The sequence below is a fragment of the Vanessa atalanta genome, chromosome 9 (genome assembly GCF_905147765.1).
Source record: "Vanessa atalanta chromosome 9, ilVanAtal1.2, whole genome shotgun sequence".
Classification (NCBI taxonomy): Eukaryota; Metazoa; Arthropoda; class Insecta; order Lepidoptera; family Nymphalidae; genus Vanessa; species Vanessa atalanta.
Window position 1 is genome coordinate 3,064,971 of NC_061879.1, and position 24,863 is coordinate 3,089,833.

At 31.9% G+C, this 24,863-nt stretch overlaps 2 protein-coding genes across 3 annotated transcripts; both read right to left on the reverse strand.

Annotated features, from left to right (window-relative positions):
* Window positions 1-902: 902 nt before the first annotated feature.
* On the reverse strand, window positions 903-8,526 carry LOC125066243 (cytochrome P450 4C1-like). Of its 2 annotated transcripts, none has more exons than XM_047674244.1 (9): window positions 8,336-8,526; window positions 6,038-6,093; window positions 5,301-5,391; window positions 4,994-5,179; window positions 3,757-4,133; window positions 2,986-3,054; window positions 2,142-2,310; window positions 1,667-1,846; window positions 903-1,231 (listed from the first exon to the last, which is right to left on the reverse strand). In XM_047674244.1, the coding sequence occupies exons 1-9, from the start codon at window positions 8,490-8,492 to the stop codon at window positions 1,068-1,070; spliced, it is 1,449 nt and encodes a 482-aa protein (XP_047530200.1). In that variant the 5' UTR covers window positions 8,493-8,526; the 3' UTR covers window positions 903-1,067. The 2 variants fall into 2 exon arrangements, with proteins under 2 accessions (XP_047530200.1, XP_047530199.1); XM_047674243.1 differs by having other exon boundaries at window positions 905-1,231; window positions 5,984-6,093.
* A 3,996-nt stretch (window positions 8,527-12,522) lies between these two features.
* LOC125066391 (cytochrome P450 4C1-like) lies at window positions 12,523-24,863 on the reverse strand (the record flags this gene model as incomplete). Its single annotated transcript, XM_047674454.1, has 11 exons — window positions 12,523-12,686; window positions 13,029-13,208; window positions 15,679-15,847; window positions 16,272-16,340; window positions 16,600-16,765; window positions 17,274-17,505; window positions 17,700-17,796; window positions 18,476-18,585; window positions 22,616-22,682; window positions 23,168-23,184; window positions 24,839-24,863. Coding segments are annotated over 11 exons (1,296 nt in total), but the record flags the coding sequence as incomplete, so codon positions are not given.

A 24,863-nucleotide genomic window follows, 5' to 3' on the forward strand; every position in this document is an offset into this window, starting at 1 on the left:
AACTATATGAGTACTGTACTGTATTATACTGTAAATGTTTATTGTTTACAGTTAGGATGGCAGGCTGGCAAATGGGCCAGCCGATGGTAAGTGATCACTACCGCCCATCGATACATTTATAATATTAGTACAGATTAGTTTATCGGTCGCAGGTTTAACCGTGCCATTGACTTTTAACTCAATTATATTTATTGAGTATGTTTTGTTATTATATTTGGAATTTGTTTATCTTGTTTTTGTTTTTATACATGCAAATGATAAATATTGTATAGTTGTAATAGTTTTTGTAAGCCTGTCGTTCTTTCCAACGTAATTTTATGCATGGAGTCAGTTCCTCTGAGAACTATAGCGTTATACTGAAATGATTATTTAATACTTAGGCTTAACGAAATACGATATAGCCGATATGGCCCAGTGGTCAGAACGCGTGCATCATAACCGATGATTTCGGATTCAAACCCAGACAAGCACCATCGAATTTTCATATGCTTAATTTGTGTTTATAATTCATCTCGTGCTCGGCGGTGAAGGATAATATCGTGAGGAAACCTACACGTGTCTAATTTCAACGAAATTCTGCCACATGTGTATTCCATCAACCCGCATTGGAGCAGCGTTGTGGAATATGCTCCAACACTTCTCCTCAAAGGGAGAGGAGGCTTTAGCCCAGCAGTAGGAAATTTACAGGTTGCTAATGTTATATAAATACGATATTTCTGTGTGTGAGTTGTTGAATATTGTAAGAAAGCAAAGAATGTTCCTTATAGCGAAATAACTGCACGGCTCCTATCGTGTATTTGTGCCTTTACATCTTCGAATATGTACTGCATTCTAAAATAAAATATCAAGCAATGTTACTGGCAGTGTAGAATAAAGGAATAAGGATATATTTTTATTTCTCTAACGTTATGTCAATTTTTTTTTTATACAATCATTCATAATTTAATTCAGATTTTTTTATTAAAATCTTTATTCTGCTTATACCCTATTCGATATTAGATGTTTATCAATAAAATCGGCGTTAAATCTAAGTCAATACGTTAAACGTTCTGGACGTAATGTCTCAATCAACATCGGTTAAAAAAATTAACATAGATCGATTCATTATTGGTTCGTAATAGAATGTCAGTTCTAAATTTAAGATCGCTGGGCTTAGTCACCGCCTCCAGACGATATTTCCGAAGCAAAGATGATACCAAAGTCTTCATCTCCAGCATAGCGAATTTTTGACCTGAAAGTTAATTTATATTTTTCAAACATAATTTAAGTAAATAGGTCATTTTTTTTAATTAAGATAATTCAGTGGTCGGCCGTGGTGCTAAAAAGTCCGACGTACAATCGCTTAAAAATAATAACATTATAATTGGCAAAAAAAAAACATAAGCTTACTCTAGCGTTACTAATATTAACATATACCTATTATGTATATTATGTTATATAAACAGCTAAGATATTATGCTCATTGTTACTATTCGGATTACGAAAAGTAAGGGTTATGGATATTGGCAGCAGGCCACAGAATTTGAAATTTGAAAATGACCTACTTCGACAGTATTAACATTCCGAGCTCCCGCCAATTCGGGATATGGATGCGACCGAGAACCGGCAAGGAACTCAGGAGTTACTCTTTTTCGTCAGTCTTATACATGTTAACTAACTAACTTACCAATACAGTTTCGAGGTCCAGCGCTGAAAGGTATATACGCATACGGGTGTCGCTTAGCGCACGCTTCAGGGAGAAATCTTTCTGGAATAAAGCGCTCCGGCTCTGGGTACAGATCCGCACGACGATGCAAGTCGTATATAGAAATATGAATATGGGAATTTCGGGGTATAGTGTAACCTCCTACAAAAAAAAAATTAAAAATAGAACATAACAATTCAATGATTTCTTGGGATTTTCTTCCTGAGTAATTTTTTTTTATAATTTTTTTTTTTTATATAGTTAATAAATGTATATTTCTGAATCTATAAGTGTGTGAGAAATAACAGCGAAAAGCGGTTGCTAATCATATCTGGGCATTGCATTTTTAAATACCTAATATTATTTCATTAATATAAGTCCTTACAAAGAAAAAATTTAAAAAAGAAATCAGCTCAGCATTTGGTAAGCGGTACTTATTGGGTCGGTTTGTACAAACCTACAGTAATTTCTTCAGTTAAATATCTTAGTATAATGGGCACACTGGGATATAATCTTAAAGATTCCTTTATACAGCATTCAAGATACTTCATCTCGTTTAATTCATCTGTTGTTGGCGTATTTTGGTTGCCCTTAAATATATTTTGCAGTTCTTCGTAAATCTTCTCCTAAAATTATATTTATGATAAATTTATTTATTGAGAAAAAAATACACCATCAACTTATCACTAAGCTCTTAAAATTAATATCTGATGTGGGTAATAGTCAAAGCGTCTTTAAAGGTGTGCACAACATTGACCTTCAAAAATACAAACCAAATATATAATATATAAAAATTAAGTATTTTTATAACTAAATTATATAACAATTATTTTAATCAAAAACAAATTATTATCGAGGTAGAGCACATTTTTTGTATTTCTGTGCATGTATTATCTACATAAGTATAGGTGGGTGTTATGTAACTAATAAGTAACTGATTCCATTTCATCTCATCTCATGATTTACTCAGTGGTCTTTCTACAAGTCGGGTTGGATAGGTATAACGTACTCATAGCATATACTGCCAAACAGCAATACTTAGTTTTGTTTTGTTCCGGTTTTACTAGTGCCTCTACAGAAACAAGAAATATAACATGATAGTTTTCAAAGTTGGTGGCGTACTGGTGATGCAAGCGATGGTTTTAATTTTCTAACAATACAAATGTTTATGGTCGGTATTGACCAATACTCAAGTGGCCCATTTGCCAGTCTGCCTAGCTATATTAAGAAAAAGTTGAATTTTAGCTCAAGGAACTTAAACTATATACAAAGTGATATTTTCTCAAATAAATTGATCTTACTTGCACTCTCGGTTCGTTGGCGATCGTCATTATTAAGAAAGTTAACGCCTGCGCTGTTGTATCATGACCCTAGAGAAAAAAAAAGACGAAATATTTATTTACCTTTATCTTTTTTGACAAAAATTAAGATTACATCCCTCCCTGTCTACCTTTTCAGACAAAGGCGGCCAAAGCCGTCGGTTGAAGCAGATGAAAAACGTGTGAAAAAAGTACGAGCGTAACAAACTAACTAACACTTTAGAATTTATATAATTAGTAAGGATATCTTATATATTAATAGCGTAAGCCGAATTTTGTCCCAGTGATTATTTAGTGATGGCTGCATATAAAAAATCGGCTATAATCTTATTTTGAAGAGCTCCAGCCGTAGATGTGCAGAAAATTGAAGAGGATTCTTGAATGAATTTACTAAATTGTTACAAAATACTGGCCGGTTAGAGAGCGGTGCTATGGCTATATAAAAAAAAAGGAATTACGTTAACAAATACAAGTAAATTGTTTTCTACATAGTTCAATTCTAACAAAACTAATGTACTTATGCTATCTGATATTTAAAAAAATATTTAAAAGAGGTTTCACGATTTTGACGCCAAAGGTATGCAGTTTACAATGAAACTTCTAAAAAATATTTTGAATGTACACGAAATTTTGCGGGAAAAGCACAGCGTACGAGTAAATTTCATGCATTGTGGTCAGGAATCAACGATATCTTTTGTAGATTTCGAATTGATATCGCTTAAGTAATAAATAGTAAATAGTAACAATGAATACCTCAAACATAAATGTATCGACTTCTTCTCGGATACCGTCAACGTCAATATCTCCCACTTTTTCTTTCTCTAGAAGCAAATCCAACATGGCCAATCTTCCTTTTTTCCCGTTGCTTTCTTCGTCTTCGAATGTCTCTATACCATTTTCTTGTAAATATGTTCGCCTCTCATTGATGATACTCGTAGTAAACGTGTGTAAATCTTTAAGCGCAGACTCTTGCGTTTTAAAAATATTCGACCATTTATAAAAGTAATCTACATGTAGCCAAATTCTACACATCCTCTCAACAATGGCCTTTCCGACTTCTTCAATTGCTCTTGAGTATTTACTCGCCACAGATTCAATACTTTCATGCATTGACGTACCCATTGCTGTCGCTAAAATATGAACAAATCATATTTAATAAAGGAAACTTATAAATACATCTCGAGTGAAATTAATAAAAAAATAGTATTTCGTTAGTTAATTTTTTTTTCTTCTTATCATAATAATTTATAGCAATGTTATATATAGTAGAGATGAAATGAATATTGCGTTACTAACCGATATTTAACCTGATAACAAAATAAGGCCGGATAGGCCGGTTACCTAATAGTTGCTGGATATCCGTTTCATCGCATATATAGTATATACTATGCACATAGGTTAGTAGAGAGCAGTAGTGTAAAAGGGCAAGGAACACACCATAGCGTCATGTCGTTTCCCGTCACGGTATACGAGTCAGTCGCACCCTTGAGGGTAGGCTTGTAAATATTTTAAATCATTTTTTTTTTATTTAATCTTTGTATGACATAAATTTGATTAAGATAAGAGTTTTTTTTTCATGGTATAGGCGGACGAGCAAATAGACCAGCTGTTCTTAAGTGGTTACCACCGCCCATAGACAGTGGCGCTATAAGAAATATTAACCATTCCTTACATTGCCAATGCGCCACCAACCTTGGGAACTAAGATGTTATGTCCCTTGTGCCTGTAGTTATACTGGCTCACTCACCCTTTAAACCCGAACATAGCACAAAGTCCTACCACCAAATTTTAATAATTTATATAAAAATAAGATTGTATTGAGACTCAAACTAAAATATGTAAAATTTTAGAAATGGTAATCGCAATATATAGAATTAAATAAATGCTTATAGATAAATAACTAAAAATATAATTTAGTTTTTAATACATTATAACTTGAAGTTACAACAGAACAGCAATCAATCTCTCGTAAATAGTTATAATTACTAACCACACATGATACGAAGTGTCGTTGACGTTATCAAAGGCACTATGTCAAGTTTTTTTTCATTGACCCTTTCTTGAACGTCGTACAATAACTTCTCTGTCTGCTCAGCGAAAGTTATCGAATATTTCTTCAATATATTAAAATGAAACGCTTGAGTCAACAACTTTCGTCTTTGATGCCATTTTTGACCTGAGATTAAAGTTTAATTATAATTATGTATATTGTAGTAAATTAGTAAATTATTGTTTAATATGATGTCTATAGTTTGTTTATTATTTTTACGATTAATATTAATTATAATTATGCATACCTTGGCTTGTGAGAAGTCCCTCGCCAAGCCATGGTCTCATAAAATTGTATGGTATATTTTTATCACTGAAACGAAGCGAGGATAAGATTGTCTGAAAAAAAAACCATATTAACGATCTATAAGAGATTCAATAAATGGTTAATTTGTTTGAGCAAAACTAATTGGTAAGAAATTAATTTTATGTATATTATATATATATATATTTGTGACTTTTATTTATGCCGAGAGGGCACAGATTATTTCGCTTATGTCACGTGCGAAAAATTTACTTAACACTCTTAAAGAGGAAAATATATGTAATTCGACAAGATTAGAAGATACGTTGTGGCAAATCATGGGTTATCCTTATTTCGGGTCGATGGAAAAATTTACGAATTTTAAAATTGTATGAAATTGTACAATGGGCCATGTCATGTTGAGTGGTGACAACTGCCAACAGTCATGGACAGTGTAAGAAATATTAAACATTCCTGACGAAGCCAATACGCCACAAACCCTGGGAAATAAGGAGTTATGTCACTTGTGCTGGTAAATAAGCTAATAATAATAACAAAGGAAGTAATTCCACCAAGTGAACATTTGACGATAAACTTGGACGTATAACACATTGGCCAAGATGTTTTATTCTCTTTAAATCAGTTATTAAAATTAGTTTTTAATATACATAAGAAATATTTTACAACCTCAATATTATCAGGATCAAGAAATCCTATAGTTCTCTCGTGTATCGCGTGTATCTGTACGATATCTCCAAATTCACGTGGCATTTTTCGAAGATATAAAAATAATTTGTCTGAAACAAAGTGAATAATCTATATCGGAGCAATATATTACTGACTGACTCATCACGAAAAGGTCTGATTGAATTAAAATTTAACTACTACTAGTAAACCCATATATTTTCTTTCCGTTATCAAGAAAATAGTTACATTGTATTTATTATGATTACTATGAATATTCCGCATGATATATTTTATTATGTTTTTACTGAAATTGTACTATAATCCGATATGACCTCATTACGTTCTAGAAGATTTTGTCTATAAATAGGCGGCTATTTGCTGCGTGTGGTGTTTAATTAGTAATTACTTCGTAATTATTCACAAATGTATGAAGGCGATTATAATATTTTAATAAATCCTACAAGAAGCATTTTTGGTATGTAATATAAGAAATGTCTCTGGTTATATCTGTTACAAGGTTGAGTATTATGGAGTTTATATACCGACACGAATATATTGTCACATATATTTAAAAAAGTACTATTTGTTATTTCTAAAATTAGGTTACACTTTGCTGCTTACATATTTGAACTCTAATTCCCTAGTAAATATATTACCATGAATATTTACTACAGACGTCCACATTTTTAGGCATAAGGTAAAACGATAATGTGTGAGTTTTTTTTATGATATCGGTAAGCGGATGAGCAAATGGGCCACCTGATGGTAAGTGGTCACCACCGCCCATAGGCAATGGCGTTGTAAGAAATATTAATCATTCCTTACATCACCAGTGCGCCACCAACCTTGGGAACTAAGACGTTACGTCCCTTGTGCCTGTAGTTACACTGGATCACTCACCCTTCAAACCGGAACACAACAATACTGAGTACTGCTGTTTGGCGGTAGAATATCTGATGAGTGAGTGGTACCTACCCACAGGGGCTTGCACAAAGCCCTACCATCAAGTATAGTATAGTGAGATGTATTTTTAAGGACATAAAGTTTATCGTTTTTATTCTCGGTTTGAGGAACTACAAATATATTCATTATCAGTTCATTTAATCTTCAGATTCGGAATTATTCAATTTGAATAGTAGCGTTAATACGATACAGTGCTGCTGCTAAAGTCATAAATGTGAGTTTTATACAAGATAGCTTGATCTTTTTGACGGGTTTTTTCTCTTCGACATCACTTTGCAATGACGAACGTATTTTCTTAATTTAATGATTTTAAAAATTGTAAAAATATTAATAAAAGTACCTACATATTATACAAAAGTTCCTAAAATTTCGAAAATTTTAAGACTTTTTCTATAATATATATATTATTGCTTCGAAGTAAAATTTAAATAGAAACACTGAAAATAATAGACGCTTGTACAATGTTACATTGGTCGGACGTAGGGACGCGGATAGCCATGCAGTAACTGCTACAAATATCGATTACAAAAATCCTTTATTAAAGATCATTGATAAGTTATTGTTACGAACGAACCTTTTTGGTTAGTGGTTGCGGTCTCTTTAGCTGGTATAACTCTTTTTATAAAAATAAGTTAAAAAAAAAGATTTCTAATTTGAATTACGCATTCCATCGTTCCATCGACTGTTATATATGTCATATTTTCTGTTTCTCATCACTAGCCCGTCTAACAAAAAGATCAAGCTAACTTGAACAGGGTATATCGGTTAAAATATGTCAAGAAATTATTGAAAAGGCACCGTTGATTGTTTTCTATATAATATACCGCATCAATTTATACTAATAGAGAATTTTGAAATTATAATGTTAAATAATAGTAAACATTTTCAAATCTCAACAATAGTTTTGAAATTTCTGAAATTTTATGTTCACATAGAAGTTTTTCATGTAACAAGCTATTTTAACATATCAATTTTAAACATTTATTTTGTGTAACAAAAGAAAAATAATTGAAAATAATAAAAATACCAAATTATTATCCAATAAAAAAAGGGAGAGCACTTCGTTTTTCAAAAAAACACAGATGACAGTGACTTGAACATCCTGGACTGCCTTGTCAATGACTTAAACAAATTAAAAATTCATTCTTTTATATAAAAGTAGGCTGATTTACAATTCGGAAATTCAAACACAATAAAGATAAATAAAAACAGAGAAATGAAATAAAGAAGAAAAAAAAACGATAATAAAAAAGTTTTATTTTTATTCTCTTATATTAACGGATAAGACTAGATCATTGCAATAATTTTGTTGACGAATTATTAAAAAACGCTTAACAAGTCATTAAAAAAATTGTATTTTATTATACTAATCATTAAAATTAAACTTACCAAGCGGTAACAAGAAATTTATCGTATTTCCAACGATGGGCCATCTCTTTGGACCTGGTATTTGGCGTATCAGCCGCGCCTCGCGATTATATTGGTCATAAAGAAGAATTAGAATAAATCCAATGAACAGACAGATAGTAACAAGTGACACGAACATGTTGTTAACAGTGAGACACGTGTCCGTGTAATGTACTGATGGATAAAATGCTAGACACTAATATAACCGGACAAATCAACGTTATCGAGAATGCAAAGTTAATTATAAATTAACGACGAATATGTCTCTTTAATGGTTCTGTAGTACGCAATTTTTTTAGTGTCTTCTGCTCAGGTCAGGTTAAATTAACAGCACATCCTGAATTAAGGTGAGAACGAATTGTCATTATTAATGTAGTAATTTTTCATAGGGGGAAAAAATAACCTTTTAGTCCATTTTAATTTTGATAATTGGTACTAGCAGGGAATTACAATGAAAATCTCGCTTATATCCTTTTTTTGGTGTTTCCGGTACGAAGACATAAAAATTACGAGCTTCATAAAATAAAAATATTAGAATTGAAGAAATTTAATTTAAAGTAATAAATAAAAGTAAGATTAGGAAATTTGTAAGAAATAGGAAAGTTACTGTTACTTATGTTTTTTATATTTCAAAAGTTACTTTTTCTACACCCTCTCATTTCTAATACATGGCTACAACCTGATACGGTCGCCTTGCTCTCCTGCAGGAATAGTTTCAATCATTTCAGTAGATATAACATCTATACCAGTTTTATAAATACAAAAGTAAATCTGTCAGTTATCTCTAAACGTTTGTGTGGTAAAGGTAAAGTTTTACAAATTTCGCAGTGGCAAAACCGAAAGTTCAGCTAGTCATGTGTATTTTCGTTTAAATCTGTAAGACATTTTAGGTTTAACGGTTTTTTTTTTTAAAAAGGGCTAGCGGATGCGTAAATTGGCCACCTGAATATAAGTGGACACCACAGCCCGTAGACAGTGGGGCTGTAAAAAGATTGTAACCTTTCAACGACTGGGAACTGAGATGTTATATCCCTTGTGCCCGTTCATTGTCACTCTTACTAATCGCTATATATATATCATTTAACCTTTTTTAATTGAAATTATATAATAATAAGAATAAAAATTTTATCGCTAAGCAGCAGTACCCAGTATTGTTGTGTTCCGGTTTGAAGGGTGAGTGAGCCAGTATAACTACAGGTACAAGAGAAATAACATCGTAGTTCCCAAGGTTGGTGGCGCATTTGCGGTGTGAGGAATGGTTAATATCTCTCTATGGGCGGTGGTGACCATTTAACATCAGGTGGCCTATTTGCTCGTCCGCATACCTTTATCATAAAAAAAACTGTGTAGTTACTCATTTCCAAAAATGTTTGTTCTTAATAAGTGAATTTATGGCAAGAATCACTTTCTGTTCTAGTGGCTTGGCTTGTCGTTGATCAGTAACAATGAGGGAATAGAGAGTGAATCTGTGTTTGTACACACACTTCTGCACTATAAAATGTCTTGCGTAGTGGGCTGGTCTCAGGTTAGCTGCCGTGACCGATACCGATCAAGACGACATGTTATTTTCAAAAAATAGACATATCAGGGTACCTACTACGTTAAGATTTATTACGAATTCCAATCAATGAAACAAGTGAATTATTATTAGAAAGGTTATTGACAGAAGTATCTCTATCGTCTTTATTATAAAATTATCTTCCAATTATATTTCAAGGTGCATTGTCAGGCAGTAAGCACACTGCCTTTTATCAACATTTGAGTAAATGAATCATCAGATCAACGGCCCTCATCTGACTTCTTACTGTTTAATAATAAATTATTAACACTAAATTGCTTATTACTTTAATTACCTAGAAAGCATCGTGTTCTTAGCTTCAACTGACGGGTCGAATAATAAAAAGTTATTAGATTTTTCTGTCGAGTAATGTGTGTGATAGCTTAGCTAGTCTCCAAATCGGTCATGTTTGTTACCTAAAATATAATGCAAGTCTTCTTCTTCTTATATGAGGAAGAGAAATGGACCTAGAATTGATCCCCGTGTACCTAGTGTACGTTCTATGAATTCAATTGCTTCGGAAAAATCAGAAGACAATGCGAGGATTGTCTACTAGCAAAGTAACGTAAGCTACGTTACTGACCAATGTTTCGTGTTGCACGCAATTATAGGCGTAGTTAATATAATTATTTATTCAATAATTAAACCGAAAACAATGACTTTGTTAATTAGTGTTATGTGAAAAACTATAGGTTAATACATACTATATAGACTATAATTAAACATAATATCATTATTTAAACTTTTTTTTTTTTAAATTTATTTAAACTAATGAGATTGGTTTATTCATATACATATATTATCCGCTTGTTTATTTTGAGACTTTCGCATTTTTCACGGGGAATTTTCCGAGAAATTGTTTGGATTAATCCCGGCTAATGAATTTCTCCTCCGGACACCTCGTCAGAACTCCAAATTTGATCTACACCACCTCGATGCCCGGAAATCCACAAGCATTCTGGAAGCTGTAGTTTTCGTTGACCGATACGACTTGGGAACCTTTTTTAAGCATTGTCTATTCAGCGCCTTTTTATGCGCTGTCTGTTTGCTACTTCGGAGCCCTTAATCAATGCTCGTTTTATTACCCTTTTATAACTTTCTTAAATACATATATGTTTCCTACCACATTAAAATGATATTTATCATTACTATAGGATATATGAACCACAAGAAAATGTATATAATGTCATTAATCAAAAAAATTAGGTTTGGCTAAACATAGGTCAGAGCCCTGGTCGTCTGATTCACAGAATTTCATTCTTTTCGGAAGGATTTTCTGAACAGCAGACACGATCAAAGATATACATTAATACATGGATAGTCATTAATTAATATGTGTGTAAAAAGACAAATACACTTTTTTCTAAAGAACAATGGATATATTTTTTTATGTGTTTTGCCGTATATCGTTATATGCAATTATAAGTCCTTGAGAAGGTACAGTGAGGTTCAAATCTCGAATTTCATTTCAATATAAGTATGTAAGTTATACTTAAAAATTACCATCAAGTGTTTATGTTTGAACACCGTGTGGAAAGATGGTGGAATTTTTCTGTTAACATGGTCTCTCTTGTCCAAGGAGTTCAGGTAGCCTTTTTCGTCACGGTTCTCTTAATGAAGCCATAAAAGGGCTCTTGCCATTGTAATCTACGCATAAAATTACAATATTTAGAACAATGAAAATGACTTCAAAAACAATCATAATGGTCTATTCGCCTGCAATAAATTATACATATTACACTAACAAACGCAAACATGCAGTAGGTTGCAGGCCCCACTTGTTTACTTCTCATAACATCCTCATTAAAGCGTGTTGTAATATCATTAACAACTGACCTGACTCAATGTCCATCCTATGTACTCGTTTTATTGTGTAATTTATAATAAAAAATAGTTAATTTCATTGAAATTTGGAACAATTATCACACATGTAAATGTTTTTGAATTATGTGTCTCAATCTATCAAAAGAACGAAAGTCAAATCAACGATGTCACAAAGATATAAATAAAAGCGTGTCTATATACAGAGTGGTCGTACTCTAGTGGATTGATACTCCGCTTCCGATCCAAAAAAATACTAATCAATTTTTAATAAATAACAACCAATGCTTTTATTTAAAAAAAATTGTGCAATTAAATTAACATATTAACCTAATTATCGCTAAAACAGTGATATCTTACACACAACGAAATACGTTATAGAAAAAATCATTTAGGTGTACACGTGAATTACGATGACATATTATAATAAAGCTTAAATATAATTAAATAATTAAACTACTAATTAAAATTAAAAATAAATTAATGAATTAATGTTAAGCACTACGTATATTTCCTTAAATACGCCTCGTGTCATTTTTTTTTAAATTAAAATTGTTGGCTATACATGAAAATTTACCACTTCGTGGTAACTGATCATAATCTCCCAGAAATATTGCTACAGAAAAAATATTAACAATGCTTTACATAGTCAATGCTTGAGCCGCCTACGTATTCTATTTGGGTGTAGTATGTGAGATGAGTAGGTGCTACCTACTCAGACGGGTTCGCATAAATCTCTGTCATCGTATTTTTGAATGTCATAATAAATCTATTAACATACATTAAAAGATTAAAGATTCCTTTTCCTGAATCTAGCGTAAATGGGTTTTGTTGTTCGAAGGATCAAGTTTGCAGTGAACACAAGCTCCTCAGGTTTAGTCACAGGCTCAATATAGTAATTTCTGATTATACCCGATATCAATGTTTTCATTTCAAGCATTGCAAATTTCTGACCTGAAAATAAACACAAAATTAAATAACTTAATTTTTGTATAAAACAAAAAATCTATACATATAATAAAATTGGAATGTCTGTTTGTAAATAAAATAAAGTAAAATTTGTAATATAAAAACTGCTTTATACTAAATGCGTATGTAATTATGTATGTATACGGTACATATACCAAAATAACATATTTTTATTTTTTTTCGGTCTGTCTGTTTGTTCCAGCTAATCTCTGGAACGGCTGGGCCGATTTTGACGGCACTTTAACTAGCAGATAGCTGATGTAATAAGCTACAACAATAACTTTTTTGATAAATTGCTAGCTAGTCATTAACAAAGGTTAACTTTACCCAAGCAATTTCTTGGACCTCCGCTAAAGGGAAGATAGGCGTAAGGATGTCTTTTCAATTGATTTATTGGTAGAAATCTCTCTGGAATAAACTTTTTTGGTTCCGGATATATGTCTTCTCTGTGATGTAAATCATATATCATTATGTTGACTTGCGTGTTTGCTGGGATCCTATAGCCACCTGTGAGTTTAATGAGATCATTAATAAATATAATATAAGTATTTTTTTTTCATAAATGCGTCTCTTTGCCTTTTGTTGTTGACTACACAATTGATTGACACGTTATGATGGAATAATAGATATATAACAGATAATTAATAAGCGCATCTTCAACGACAGTTTAATTGTAGACGAATACGTCGAAAAATATTGTGGCCAACTCTTGGCAACTAAATACACGCACACTAGTGAAGAAGTATGAAATGTAACGAGTATCAAGCGTAGCTGTCACACATAAACCTAATACATCACTCGCTGTGTGAATGTGGCTTAGACGAAGGTTCCGCAACCCATGTCCTGTTCCTTTGTCCTAAACTTCTTCATCCCATTTACGACATTCTCCCTCCTAAAGTCCCTCGCCCTATAAATGTTGAATGTTTGTTGTCTTTTGTGTTTAGTTCGTTTTGTTCGTTTTTATGTAAATATATTAAATGTAATAAAATTAAGGCGTGAATAGTCTAATTCAGTGTTATATTTTATTATATATAGTTTAGAGAACTAACAATTATTTTTAAATTAGCTTATTATTAACCCTTAATGTTTGTGTTGTTCTAGGTTAAGGATTAACAAGGAAATTGCTACAACTATGCTAATCTTCAAATTTTAATCAATTCGAATCAAATTAAATCAATTTTATTCAAGTAAACTTCACAACGAAGCGTTTTTGAATAGTCGATATTAAAAATCTACCACCGTTTCGGAAAGCAGCCTCCAGCGAGAAAAAACGGCAAGAAACTCGCATAGTTGCTCTTTTCAAATAAACAGATTTACAATGCTGTTTTTTTACAATAATTAGTCCTGTTATGGAACCCGAGCCTAAATCCAGGCGTTTTTTTCTCAAAAAAGTACTCTTTTACTGAATAATAAGACTTATTTATTAATTTAGTCTTAATAAACTTTTTAAATTTCGTAAATGGTAAATTGGTTACATTTCCCGGTATATTATTATATATGCGTATACCATTGCCCAAAAACGTTCTCTGTACCGCATGCAAACGGAAAGTAGGGGTTAGAAGTTTATTCTTATTTCTTGTATTAATAATAAAATAAATTAATAATAAAATAAAAAAAATAGTTTGTCTTCTCCATCCTACATGACATTGGCGAAATAATCTGCGCCCTGTCGGCACAACTAAAAGCCATTAAACTAAGAATTGAATTGAAACATACATGAGCAGCCTGTAAATTTCCCACTGCTGGGCTAAGACCTCCTCTCTCTTTGAGGAGAAGGTTTGGAGCATATTTCACTACGCTACTCGAATGCGGGTTGGTGGAATACACATGTTGTAGAATTTCGTTGAACTTAGACACATGCAGGTTTCCTCACCGCCGAGCACGAGATGAATTATAAACACAAATTAAGCACATTAAAATTCAGTAGTGTCTGCCTGGGGTTGAACCCGAAATCATCGGTTAAAATGCAAGCGTTCTAACCACTGGGCCATCTCGGCTCAATTGAAACATAATACGAAGATATAGTTGTCAAACTAGACAAATTTAGTTCTTTCATAGCGCGACACTATCTATACAAATAAAAATACTAACACCGAGACAGTTCTATTTCACGCAGTATATCTATTTCACGTTTAAAAAGTTGAAATTATAAGAGTTGAACGTTGAATATGTTAAACTAATTAAGTACGACGGCAGCGTAGGACGCGTGGGAATTTAACAAAAAAAATTTACACACGATGTGTATAACACAAATTAATATTTATAAAAAACCTTAGTGTTGATTTACATAATGTACTATAAATATAAATCCAAAAATATATACATGGATATCTTCACTTATAAGTATGTATGTATATGTACCAGAAGAAATAGCTTGTTTCATAGAAGATTTTATAAATATCAGATATGTATATATTTTTTTTTAATATATGTCTACGTGTACTTTTGCCGGCGGTGTTTCCGAATCGATCCGACTTGGGAACCTTCAAGAAAACAACAAGCCTTAAACCAAAAAAAAATAATTATAGCCTAAGCCGTTTTGTCCCAATGATTATGGGACGATAAAAATTCGGTTATAGTTTAATTTTGAAGAGTCCAGCCATAGGTGTGCAGAACAATAAAGAGGATTCTTGATAGCAATTTTATTAAATTGTTATAATTTAACAAAGAATTAATTTAAGACAGCGGAAAAATGTTACTGGCCACGTAGAGAGCGGCGACTGTATAATAAAAAACAAAAGTAAATCGTGCGAACAATTATCAATTTACAATGAAATTAAATAAAAAAAACCTATCATAGGTTTTGAAATCTGTAAGAATCAGTTAAATAAATGAGAAGTTTCATAATAACCCACCAGTATGTTATTACGTATATTTACTGCGCTTGGGAATTTCACTCAATTTAAATATAAACTATTAACATGACATTGAATTTAATATACGTGTCACTAATAAAACAAAAGATCCATATACATACCGAGGACAGTTTCCTCCTTAAGATGTCTTGATATATATGGAACAGGGGGGTAAATACGTAGAGCCTCTTTTATACAAGAGTCAGTGTACTTCATCTCGTTCAAGTCTTCAACGGTGGGCGTGCGCGTAGACTTTCCAAATATATTATCAATTTCTTCTTGAATTTTTTCCTGTTTTATAAAGAAAAATAAATTTTCCTGTTTTATACGGACAAATCAAAATTATAATATAATTTTGATTTGTCCGGTTGATATACATAACTTATTATTTTACCAATTATATCAATCGTAAACGAAACAAAAATAGGATTATACAATTATTTCAAACTAGTCGTCAAAATTTTTCCTTACATTTTATGGTATATTTTTTAATGATAACTCTTAATTTTTTTTTTCTTTAAAATAGGCAAGGCGAAAATACTAAACTGTTTTGTTTTTGCCCATTTAAATATTGATATATATTTAAATAACAATGAAATAAACTTGAAGAGAATTGGGTATGTTTCGATTCAATAAAGACAAATAACAAGAACAAAATAAACAATAACTATCAACTTATATTTAATTAAAAAAGTTAATAATTTTAAATATTTACCTGGACCGTCGGTTCATTTGCAATCCTCATGATGAAAAACATTAAAGCAGTTGTTATTGTATCAAAGCCCTGAAATTTTTCTTGTGATACAATCGTGAATGTTGTGTAAAAATTTTAAAATTCGAACACTTCGTTTACTTCTATTTTCTAGTTAGAGCGCATGGCGTCACCTATGTCTGACTAGGGTATACCTATTTACTCATAGACTTGGTGTGTGCAAAATTTCATGATGATCGGCACAGTATTTACGACATAAAAGCGACAAATATATAAACTAACTCTATTGTCTATATTACATATTATTAAAATGAAACTCAAAATATATTACCGCAAATAGAAAAGTGTCCACTTCTTCTCTAATTCCGCTTTCATCGATGTTATTATTTCTTTCATTTTCAAAAAGCAAGTCGATCATTGCGAGATGACGTTTATTTTCATCGATCCCAGTACCGGCATCGATTTTGTTTGTTGTATTTCGCGTCAGTAATTCTTTTCTGTCACGAATGACGTCATTTGAAAAAGTGTGTAAATCTTGTATAATTTTTTTTTGTTTTCGGCCTAGTTTCGAATAGTTGAAACTCCAGTCAAAGAATAGCCATACTCGACAAGCCCTTTGCGTTATATAGTGTCCGAATTTTTCAATAGCATACAAATATTTCTTATACAAAATGTCTAGATTGCTATGTTTTGATAGGCCCATTGAAGTCTCTGAAATACTTATTTTTTTTAGATATCACATTTATAATATAAAATAAAAGTGGGACTAATGGTTGGAACAAAGCTACATTACAGTTTTAAATAATAGACGCGATGAATAATTAAATAACAAGTAATAAAATTGTTATAAAAATCCGATGTGAATTAAAATAATAACAAAAAAGTAAGTGTAAATGATATTGTATAAAACTGTTTATAAAACGAACAGAGAGGAGGGGGGGGGGGAATAGATGAATAGGACGTCTGGGCATAACGCTTGTTCCTTATGCGACTATGTATGTATACTGTAAGCCGTCTAAGAGAGCTTCGTTCCAAAAAACCAACTCACCGCATACTATCTTAAGAGCTACATGCGAGGTCAGTTCATATAAATCTGTTTTATCATTCGAAACTTCTTCTGTTTCTAAGGTTTTTATTAAATCTTCCATATGTACTACGAAAATTTGCACAAACTTCTTTAAGATATTGAAATGAAACGAAGGCGTCAACATCTTTCGTCTATAATGCCATTTCTTACCTAGTAACAAAAACATTTTGTGTATAATATATTATCAAGCATCTATTATAGTTTACCGAGCTAAATGCTGTGAGATATCATTTTGTTTACTTGCAGTTTAAAAATAATTGATCGTAAAACGCCATGCAAGCAAGTTCGTATAAAAATCATGCAAGAATATCAAAATAAAATCAAATTCAATGGTTTTTTTATACCGTTGCTTGTGAGAATTCCTTCGCGGAGCCAAGGTTTCAAAAAACCATATGGTATTTCTTTCTCATGGAACTGTGTCTTAGAAAGGATAGTCTGTAAATATAAATAGTTCCACATAAAAGAAAAATGTTTATTTATCAAACAGTAACATAGTTCAGCATCTTAGCATAACTATGCTCTTTAGCGATAATATATCAAATGTGATTTTTTCTGAAATATGTAGATGACTAAATACGTTCTAAGCAATTGCAAATTTGCGCAAAATTTTAAGAAGTGATCACAGTAGCATATACTTGGCATGTATATTCGAAAGAGTATGCTTGTAAAAAGTAAGCTAGTTGAGGGCGAACTGCTCTATTTTTGTATTTTTCTTAACATTTAACCTTTCTAATTTGAAAAATTAAATTAAATGAAAAATGAATAGATTAAAGGTAAGCTATAAATAATATAAAGCTCTGTTTAAGAAATCAAGGATAGCATTTCTTAAAACACTTTGTTAGTGAGTAACTACTACTCATTTTCAATTGCTACTGAATTGTACTCTACATCTGTACTGGTAGTTTGTCGTCCCATAGGATTATAAGAGTTAGGGAACAGAGAGTACACCGGTGTCTTCACACAGATATCGAGCCCACACTTGAGCACTATAATATTATAGTCTCGAGTCCCGAGCAGTTGCCTGGACACCCTACAAAATGGCCGCCGTGGCGGATACTCTTAGGAAGCCATCAAATGTGTCACCTCCTTGATGATAATTGTCTCATACAGTTTATCTTACCGCCATATCTTCTGGATCGTAAATATTCACACAACGGAAGTTTAATGCATGTAGATGTATTACACCTTTGTAAGTTTTGTACAGCTCTCTCGAAAACATGAATAACTTTTCTGAAAGCGAATAAACAAGATTTACTTATATTTGACATTTGACGCACGTGCACAATTTGATTTGTAAAGTATGTAACAGAAATTCTAAACAATAATACCTAAACAAAAATATTAAAATTAAATAATATGCCTTGAATAGTAAAGTGAAAAGAAGCTGCCTGTATGACCCACTACTTTGCTTCTTAACTCCTCTCAATTCAAGAAAAAGAGGTGTCTTATTCCATCTCGCTGCTCCAATGAAGATAAGTGTATATGGCGTAACCAACCTATTAATTTAGTCTTTTAATAAACAGTCTAGCTATTGTACTAAACGGTGCCGTTAAATCAGCTTTTATGATATTCAATGAATATATTTCCGTTCATAGAATACAGTAATTTATTTTACTCTTCTGAAAATTAAAATATATATATATATATTGAACGGTGACGCTTAATTAAGATTGCCTGCGACAGATACACAACGACGTAGATTTAAATTTATGATATATAACCTTACGATGTTTTCTTGTACCACCGAACACAACATTCAGTGGTGCTTACACCTGGGCTTGAATCTTCAATTTCCGATTAAGATGCTCTAGCCACTGGGCTAACTTTGTACTTATATAGTTAGATAGTAAATTGTAATTACCAGTACTGATACCAATTTAATAATTGCTAATTTTAATTTAACTAATAGGTTAATGCGGCATAACAAAAACCGCATTGTTATTAGTCAATATTATCTTTAAAACTTAGTAGATGTAATCTGAAACGAACTAACTAGAAACTTCGCGGAACAAGATCGTTAATGTCAGAGAGTGATATGCGACGTTGAACACTAAAATTATTTTAGTAAGTAATTAATTATTTTGTAGTAGTCCTCGAGTCACATTTGTTAATTAATTGTATGATAAATTTTCATCTTTATCAATTGATTAAGTTTATAAGGAAGTACTTAATTTACATGCTTATCAATTTTTTTGAAATATTTTTTCCGATAGTGTTACAATTTTTTTTTACATTAAGATTTTCGATTAAGTATATTTTTATTTGCCAAATTAATATACTATTAACTAAGAAAATGAAAGAGTGTATGCGTCTATATACATAAAAAGATTTACAATAACGGAAAATGAAACATATGGACTAGCAGCACCACTTAAATAAAAAACCAGACCTCCCAAATCTAACTATAATAGAACTCTTTAGACGATTACACCGAAAAATATGTTACATTGCCGTCGCAGTGTCATTATAAAGAACACTCAGTGTGAACAAAACGAAATATTATCTAACATAATTAATAAAATAATTCACAGGTGCAGATAAGTTAAATGAAATCATAACTAATGTGATTCAAAAGTTATTAAAGTAAATGATTGCACAATTAGCAGTTACTGTTTCTGAAAGGAATGACATAATTTTTATTATTTTATTGTTATAAATTAAATATAAGTCTTTCAACGATTAACGCATTCAACAAGTCTAAGTTCAGATATCAGTTCAGTTTCAGATAAAGATTGTTAATTGTAATTAATACGTCAACTCATTTTTGAGTGATTATTTAATAAAATTTGGATGTTATTTTTAAATATTGCACGTACTCGATTTTTCGAACGAAATATCAATATCAATTTAATAACACTCAAACCAATGGTCGTTTCATTGGATTAAACGAATACAAAATTCTGTTCGTTTTCAGTCCTCTCAAAAATCTCCATGTGCTTGCGTGTCATCCGCATGACATAGAAAGCCTACTATAATCATCATAATGATTGTAAAATGATGATAAATACAATCTTAGAATCAACGTATCTCTTCAATATCATTTTAACAAGATAAGATAAATATACTTTATTGTACACCGAAACAAAAAAATACAAGAAGCAACACAACAAAATAGAAAACACGGTACAAAAGGCGGTCTTATCGCTAAAAGAGCGATCTCTTCCAGACAACCTTTGGATATAGGACATTGAATACTCTAAGAAAGGGGTTCGGAGGTGTACGCCTTTTAAATCATATAAACATAACGTATCTACATAACATACATACATACGATTAATACATGTTATATATAACATATAAATACGTGTATGAACAAAATAATACATATGTTATACAACAATAAGTATTTTATAAATTAAAATCAAAATATACTTTATTTAAGTAGTATTTAAAATACAAAGTTATGTTGGTTAATTACAATTATGTACATAAATAATATATTCTGCCTGAAAGTCAAAAAGTATTATATCCACGCTTTTTTAATATATCTAAACTTGTATTGAATACTATTAATTTTTATTTATGTATTTTTTACAAATGATTTGAATTTATCTTAAGTCAACCTACCAGTTTCTGTTTTAAATCAGCTTTTCTTACTTACTCTCCCTTGCTTGCTTTAAACTTGTTACTAGGTTACGCACTGGGTAACGTTTTGTCATTATGGCACTCATGATGCACCAGGCAGACCTTACGGGATTCCGGACATTTTTGAAAAAATAATATGTGAGTTTTATTTTTATAGAAGAAGGTTATAGAAGCAAAAGTTTTTTATGCTGACGACGTGCCGGTAGAATGGTAGACAAGTTATCTGAAATAGCTGATACTAATGCAAATTTTGATAAGAATTGAACATTAGGAATCTGAAATTGTGTTAGCAATAGATACATGAAAGTAGGCTTGAGTTAAGACCAGTTTTTTTATCCATTCTAGACCTAAAATAGTGGTAACCTAAAATAAAGGTAAGAAACAAAATAGAAGTAATCTTTACGAATCTGTTCAGTTGTTTCAAATTAAAGATTAGTCTGAAAGAGTCGTCGTTAGTCGTCGTCGTACTTTTGGCAACAAAAAGGAGTTAGAAATGAAACTGGGACTCTGTTCTGTGTTTTCGATTACAATGTTTTCAACATTTTATATTATTTTACATTTTAAATATTGACTGAAATTTTAGTTCTATATTTTTGCATGAATTTGTAATTATGAATGATTATTGACTTTTTTGGAGTGAATGACACAACGCTTGACACAACTATTACAGAACATCACTCACTTATTTACTTTACTATAGGTGGATTCAAGTCAAGTCAATGTTTTAGCAGTTAATGTATCTTTAAAATATTTTGTCCAATCTACTAAAGCTTGTAAAGCACCTTCAAATTCATCATTCCTTCATCGCAGAAGGACATTCCAACAAATAGGAATAATCGGCACCTTAAGTTCAACAAAACCGGAGGCTGCTAAAAAATTATGAAGCGTACCAATCATCTCAATTGAATTGTATCATAATTTTTTAGGCAGATACCTATTTATGATAAGTTTTCGAGTACATTATATTATTATTTTACAGTAGTATTTAGATCAGATACAATTAGTTGGTTACTTTTTTATGTCGCTTTATTTGGGTCAGCGTTAACTTCGATCATTTCATCGGACTTATGGGTTAATTTTTCGTTAGTATATTTTATATTATTACTTCTCTTCATGATAAGGTTTATCAAATAAGGGCAGGTCCCATGGATAAAAATCCCCTTGGGATAAAAATCCGAAATGAACATCGCGCACGGTTACTGAATCCTTTCTCGATCTACGTCTTTTTAACGGGATGACATCACTGACAATAGATGTATTATTCTTTTCGCTGTCTGAACTCGTTGTGGACCACAACCATTTTTTAGTTTGTATAATCTTTATTGACGGCTATTAGTTCCAAATTTTCATTTTTCATTTTAACGGAGAGGCTTTTCATAGCCTAAATACTTAATTTAATGTAGTAAAGTATACTAGGTATATATAAATTTTAAAGAGCTGACTTATGACGGCGAAAAAACGACGCTATAAATGACAAAACGTCACCCAGTGCGTAACCTAGTAACAAGTTTAAAGTAAGCAAGGGCTCGCCTTTAACGGAGAGGAAGGAGGAAGTAGGAAAAGCTGATTTAAGGCAGAAAGATCGGTGCTTGACTCAAAATGGATTCCGGATATTGTTACAAAATAAATAATAGTATATTCCTACCAGACGAAAGTAGAAACTGAAAGGCGTTACCCAATATAGGTAAGCCTTTTGGACCAGGTATCTTCGCGAACAGTCTCCCATCCCTCGAGAACCTTAACTGAAGACACAATATTATAAAAATACCAATTAACCAAATGATCACAACGAACATTTTATTTAGAATGAATACATAAATACGACGAATTATATTTATATAAAATGCTATTGCTGATATCTATAACAAATTGAATTAATTGATATATTTACACTAATTATTTTGTAAAACAGAGTTCTGCAGTTGGATTAAAGAAAAATAATTATTTAGTGTTTTATGTTTTCCTGTCTCATTGGTGAAGTGGTGGGTTTGCAAGGATGCAGATAGCGAGTTCTTGATTTCAATTTCCAGGTAGGAACTATTAAAAGTTGAATAAGGTAGATTAGAGAGCCAGCGTAACTACCGGCACAACACAGTAATTACCACGATTGGTGGCGCAATGACCTTACAAGGCACGGTTAATATTAAGACCTTGAAGGGACTGTTTATTATTTATGACTTAAAAAAAACGAATCGAGCTGTATCAGTCAGCTAACAAATAAGCTAACTTTCTTTACCGCGTATACTGCTGATAGGAGTCTGAATATTTGAATGTTAATTCCTAAATAGACTATGGAATCAATTTACTGAGGTATTTCGTGTCTAGTAATCGTTCAAAATTATTACACACTAGTTGTGCCCGCGACTTCGTGCGCGTTTGAGTTTAATAAAATAGCGTGACTTTATTATTATTTTACATATAATTCTAAAATAAAAGTAGCCTAAGTTACTCCTTATTACATCAGCTATCTACCAGTGAGAATCCCGTCAAAATCGATCCAGCCAATCCAGAGATTAGCCGGAACAAACAGACAGACAGACAGACAAAAATTGTAAAAAATGTTATTTAGGTATATGTGCCCTGTATACAAACATATGCATTTAGTAAAACGCGGTTATTTTAATATTAAAACAAACACTCCAATTTTATTATATGTATCTAGACACGCGGTAGCGTGTCAGCCAAGTTCTAGTAACAGAACTGGCGAGCAGCACCGTGTGTAATATTACACGAACCATTTGGAGCCACTTTTGACCTCCTCATAACTCAAAAACTATTTGACATAAATGTGTCAAATTTGGCTCATATATTGAGACTTGCGAGATACATATGTGTTCCAAATTTCATAAACGCATCTCAAATGGTTATTTAGATATTAATGTCTAAAAATCGTCATTTTTATCACTGACTGACCTATAGATCAAAACTATAACCTACTTCCAGGTGACCTAGAAAGTTAAAATTTGGCATGCAGGTAGATAATTAGGCCAATATAAAGGAAAAAATCTGAAACTGGTATTTTTTTATCATTTTATTATAATTTTTCATTTTATTGGTTCTATTAGGAACACTACTTAGTTCCTGTAATAACTGTAATAAAAAAAATGATGTAAGAACCAGCAATCAAAACTTATGACAGCCAGTCTTAATGTGGATTTTAAGGTCTTCACGTGAATATATAACAAGTTGAATACCACCCTTAAGTTTTTTAAATCCAAATATTTCCGTTTTATTACTTATGAGTATAGCCGACTTTCGTATTTATTACGTTATTAACTAGCATTTAGCGCACATCAATGGTGCAAAATCATTATACTTAAAAAAAAAAATAATAATAGGCATTTCGGTACACGGCGCGCGATGCGACGCCCGAGCAGCGGGATAGGAGAGTTGTAATTAAACCTTAACGCGGACGTGTCTGAGCGAGTGGCAACCGCGCTCATAAGAATTATTTCAATGCCTTCCGATGGAAGATGCCTAGCCTATTCGATTGCATATTCTTTGTTTGAGTATACTAGTATACAACAACAAAATAGGTTTCGTGAGACTGTAGTAGAGTATGTATATCGTAACAGGAATGATTTAAGTTTGTACTCTAGCGCTACAAATGGGGATCCTTATTGCTTGGAAGAACAGTATCGAGCAAGCATGCTGATGTCAGCAAAGGACTGGTGAATGGGTCCAATGGAAAAATAGAGAAAGTACATTGGGGACGTCGACAACAGCAATAGCGCACGTAAAATAACAATTCAATTTAAACATAATTTAATTTGCGAACTAGAAGTCAAAAACAAGTTACAGATATTAAGTAATGTACATATATGTTCAAAGGAAACAATTATCTATTTGCTTAGCATATTCTACTACTATACACAAATCACAAGGCCTAAGCCTTGACAGTATTCTTTTCGACGAAGTAAAGT

Coding starts and splice junctions, on each gene's coding strand:
- LOC125066243 (XM_047674243.1), bottom strand. CDS start 8,492: ATGTTCGTGTCACTTGTTACTATCTGTCTGTTCATTGGATTTATTCTA. Junction 4,134..4,993: donor GACACTTCGTATCATGTGTG/GTTAGTAATTAT, acceptor TTCATATTTTAG/CGACAGCAATGGGTACGTCA. Junction 1,847..2,141: donor AACTGAAGAAATTACTGTAG/GTTTGTACAAAC, acceptor TTTTTTTTGTAG/GAGGTTACACTATACCCCGA.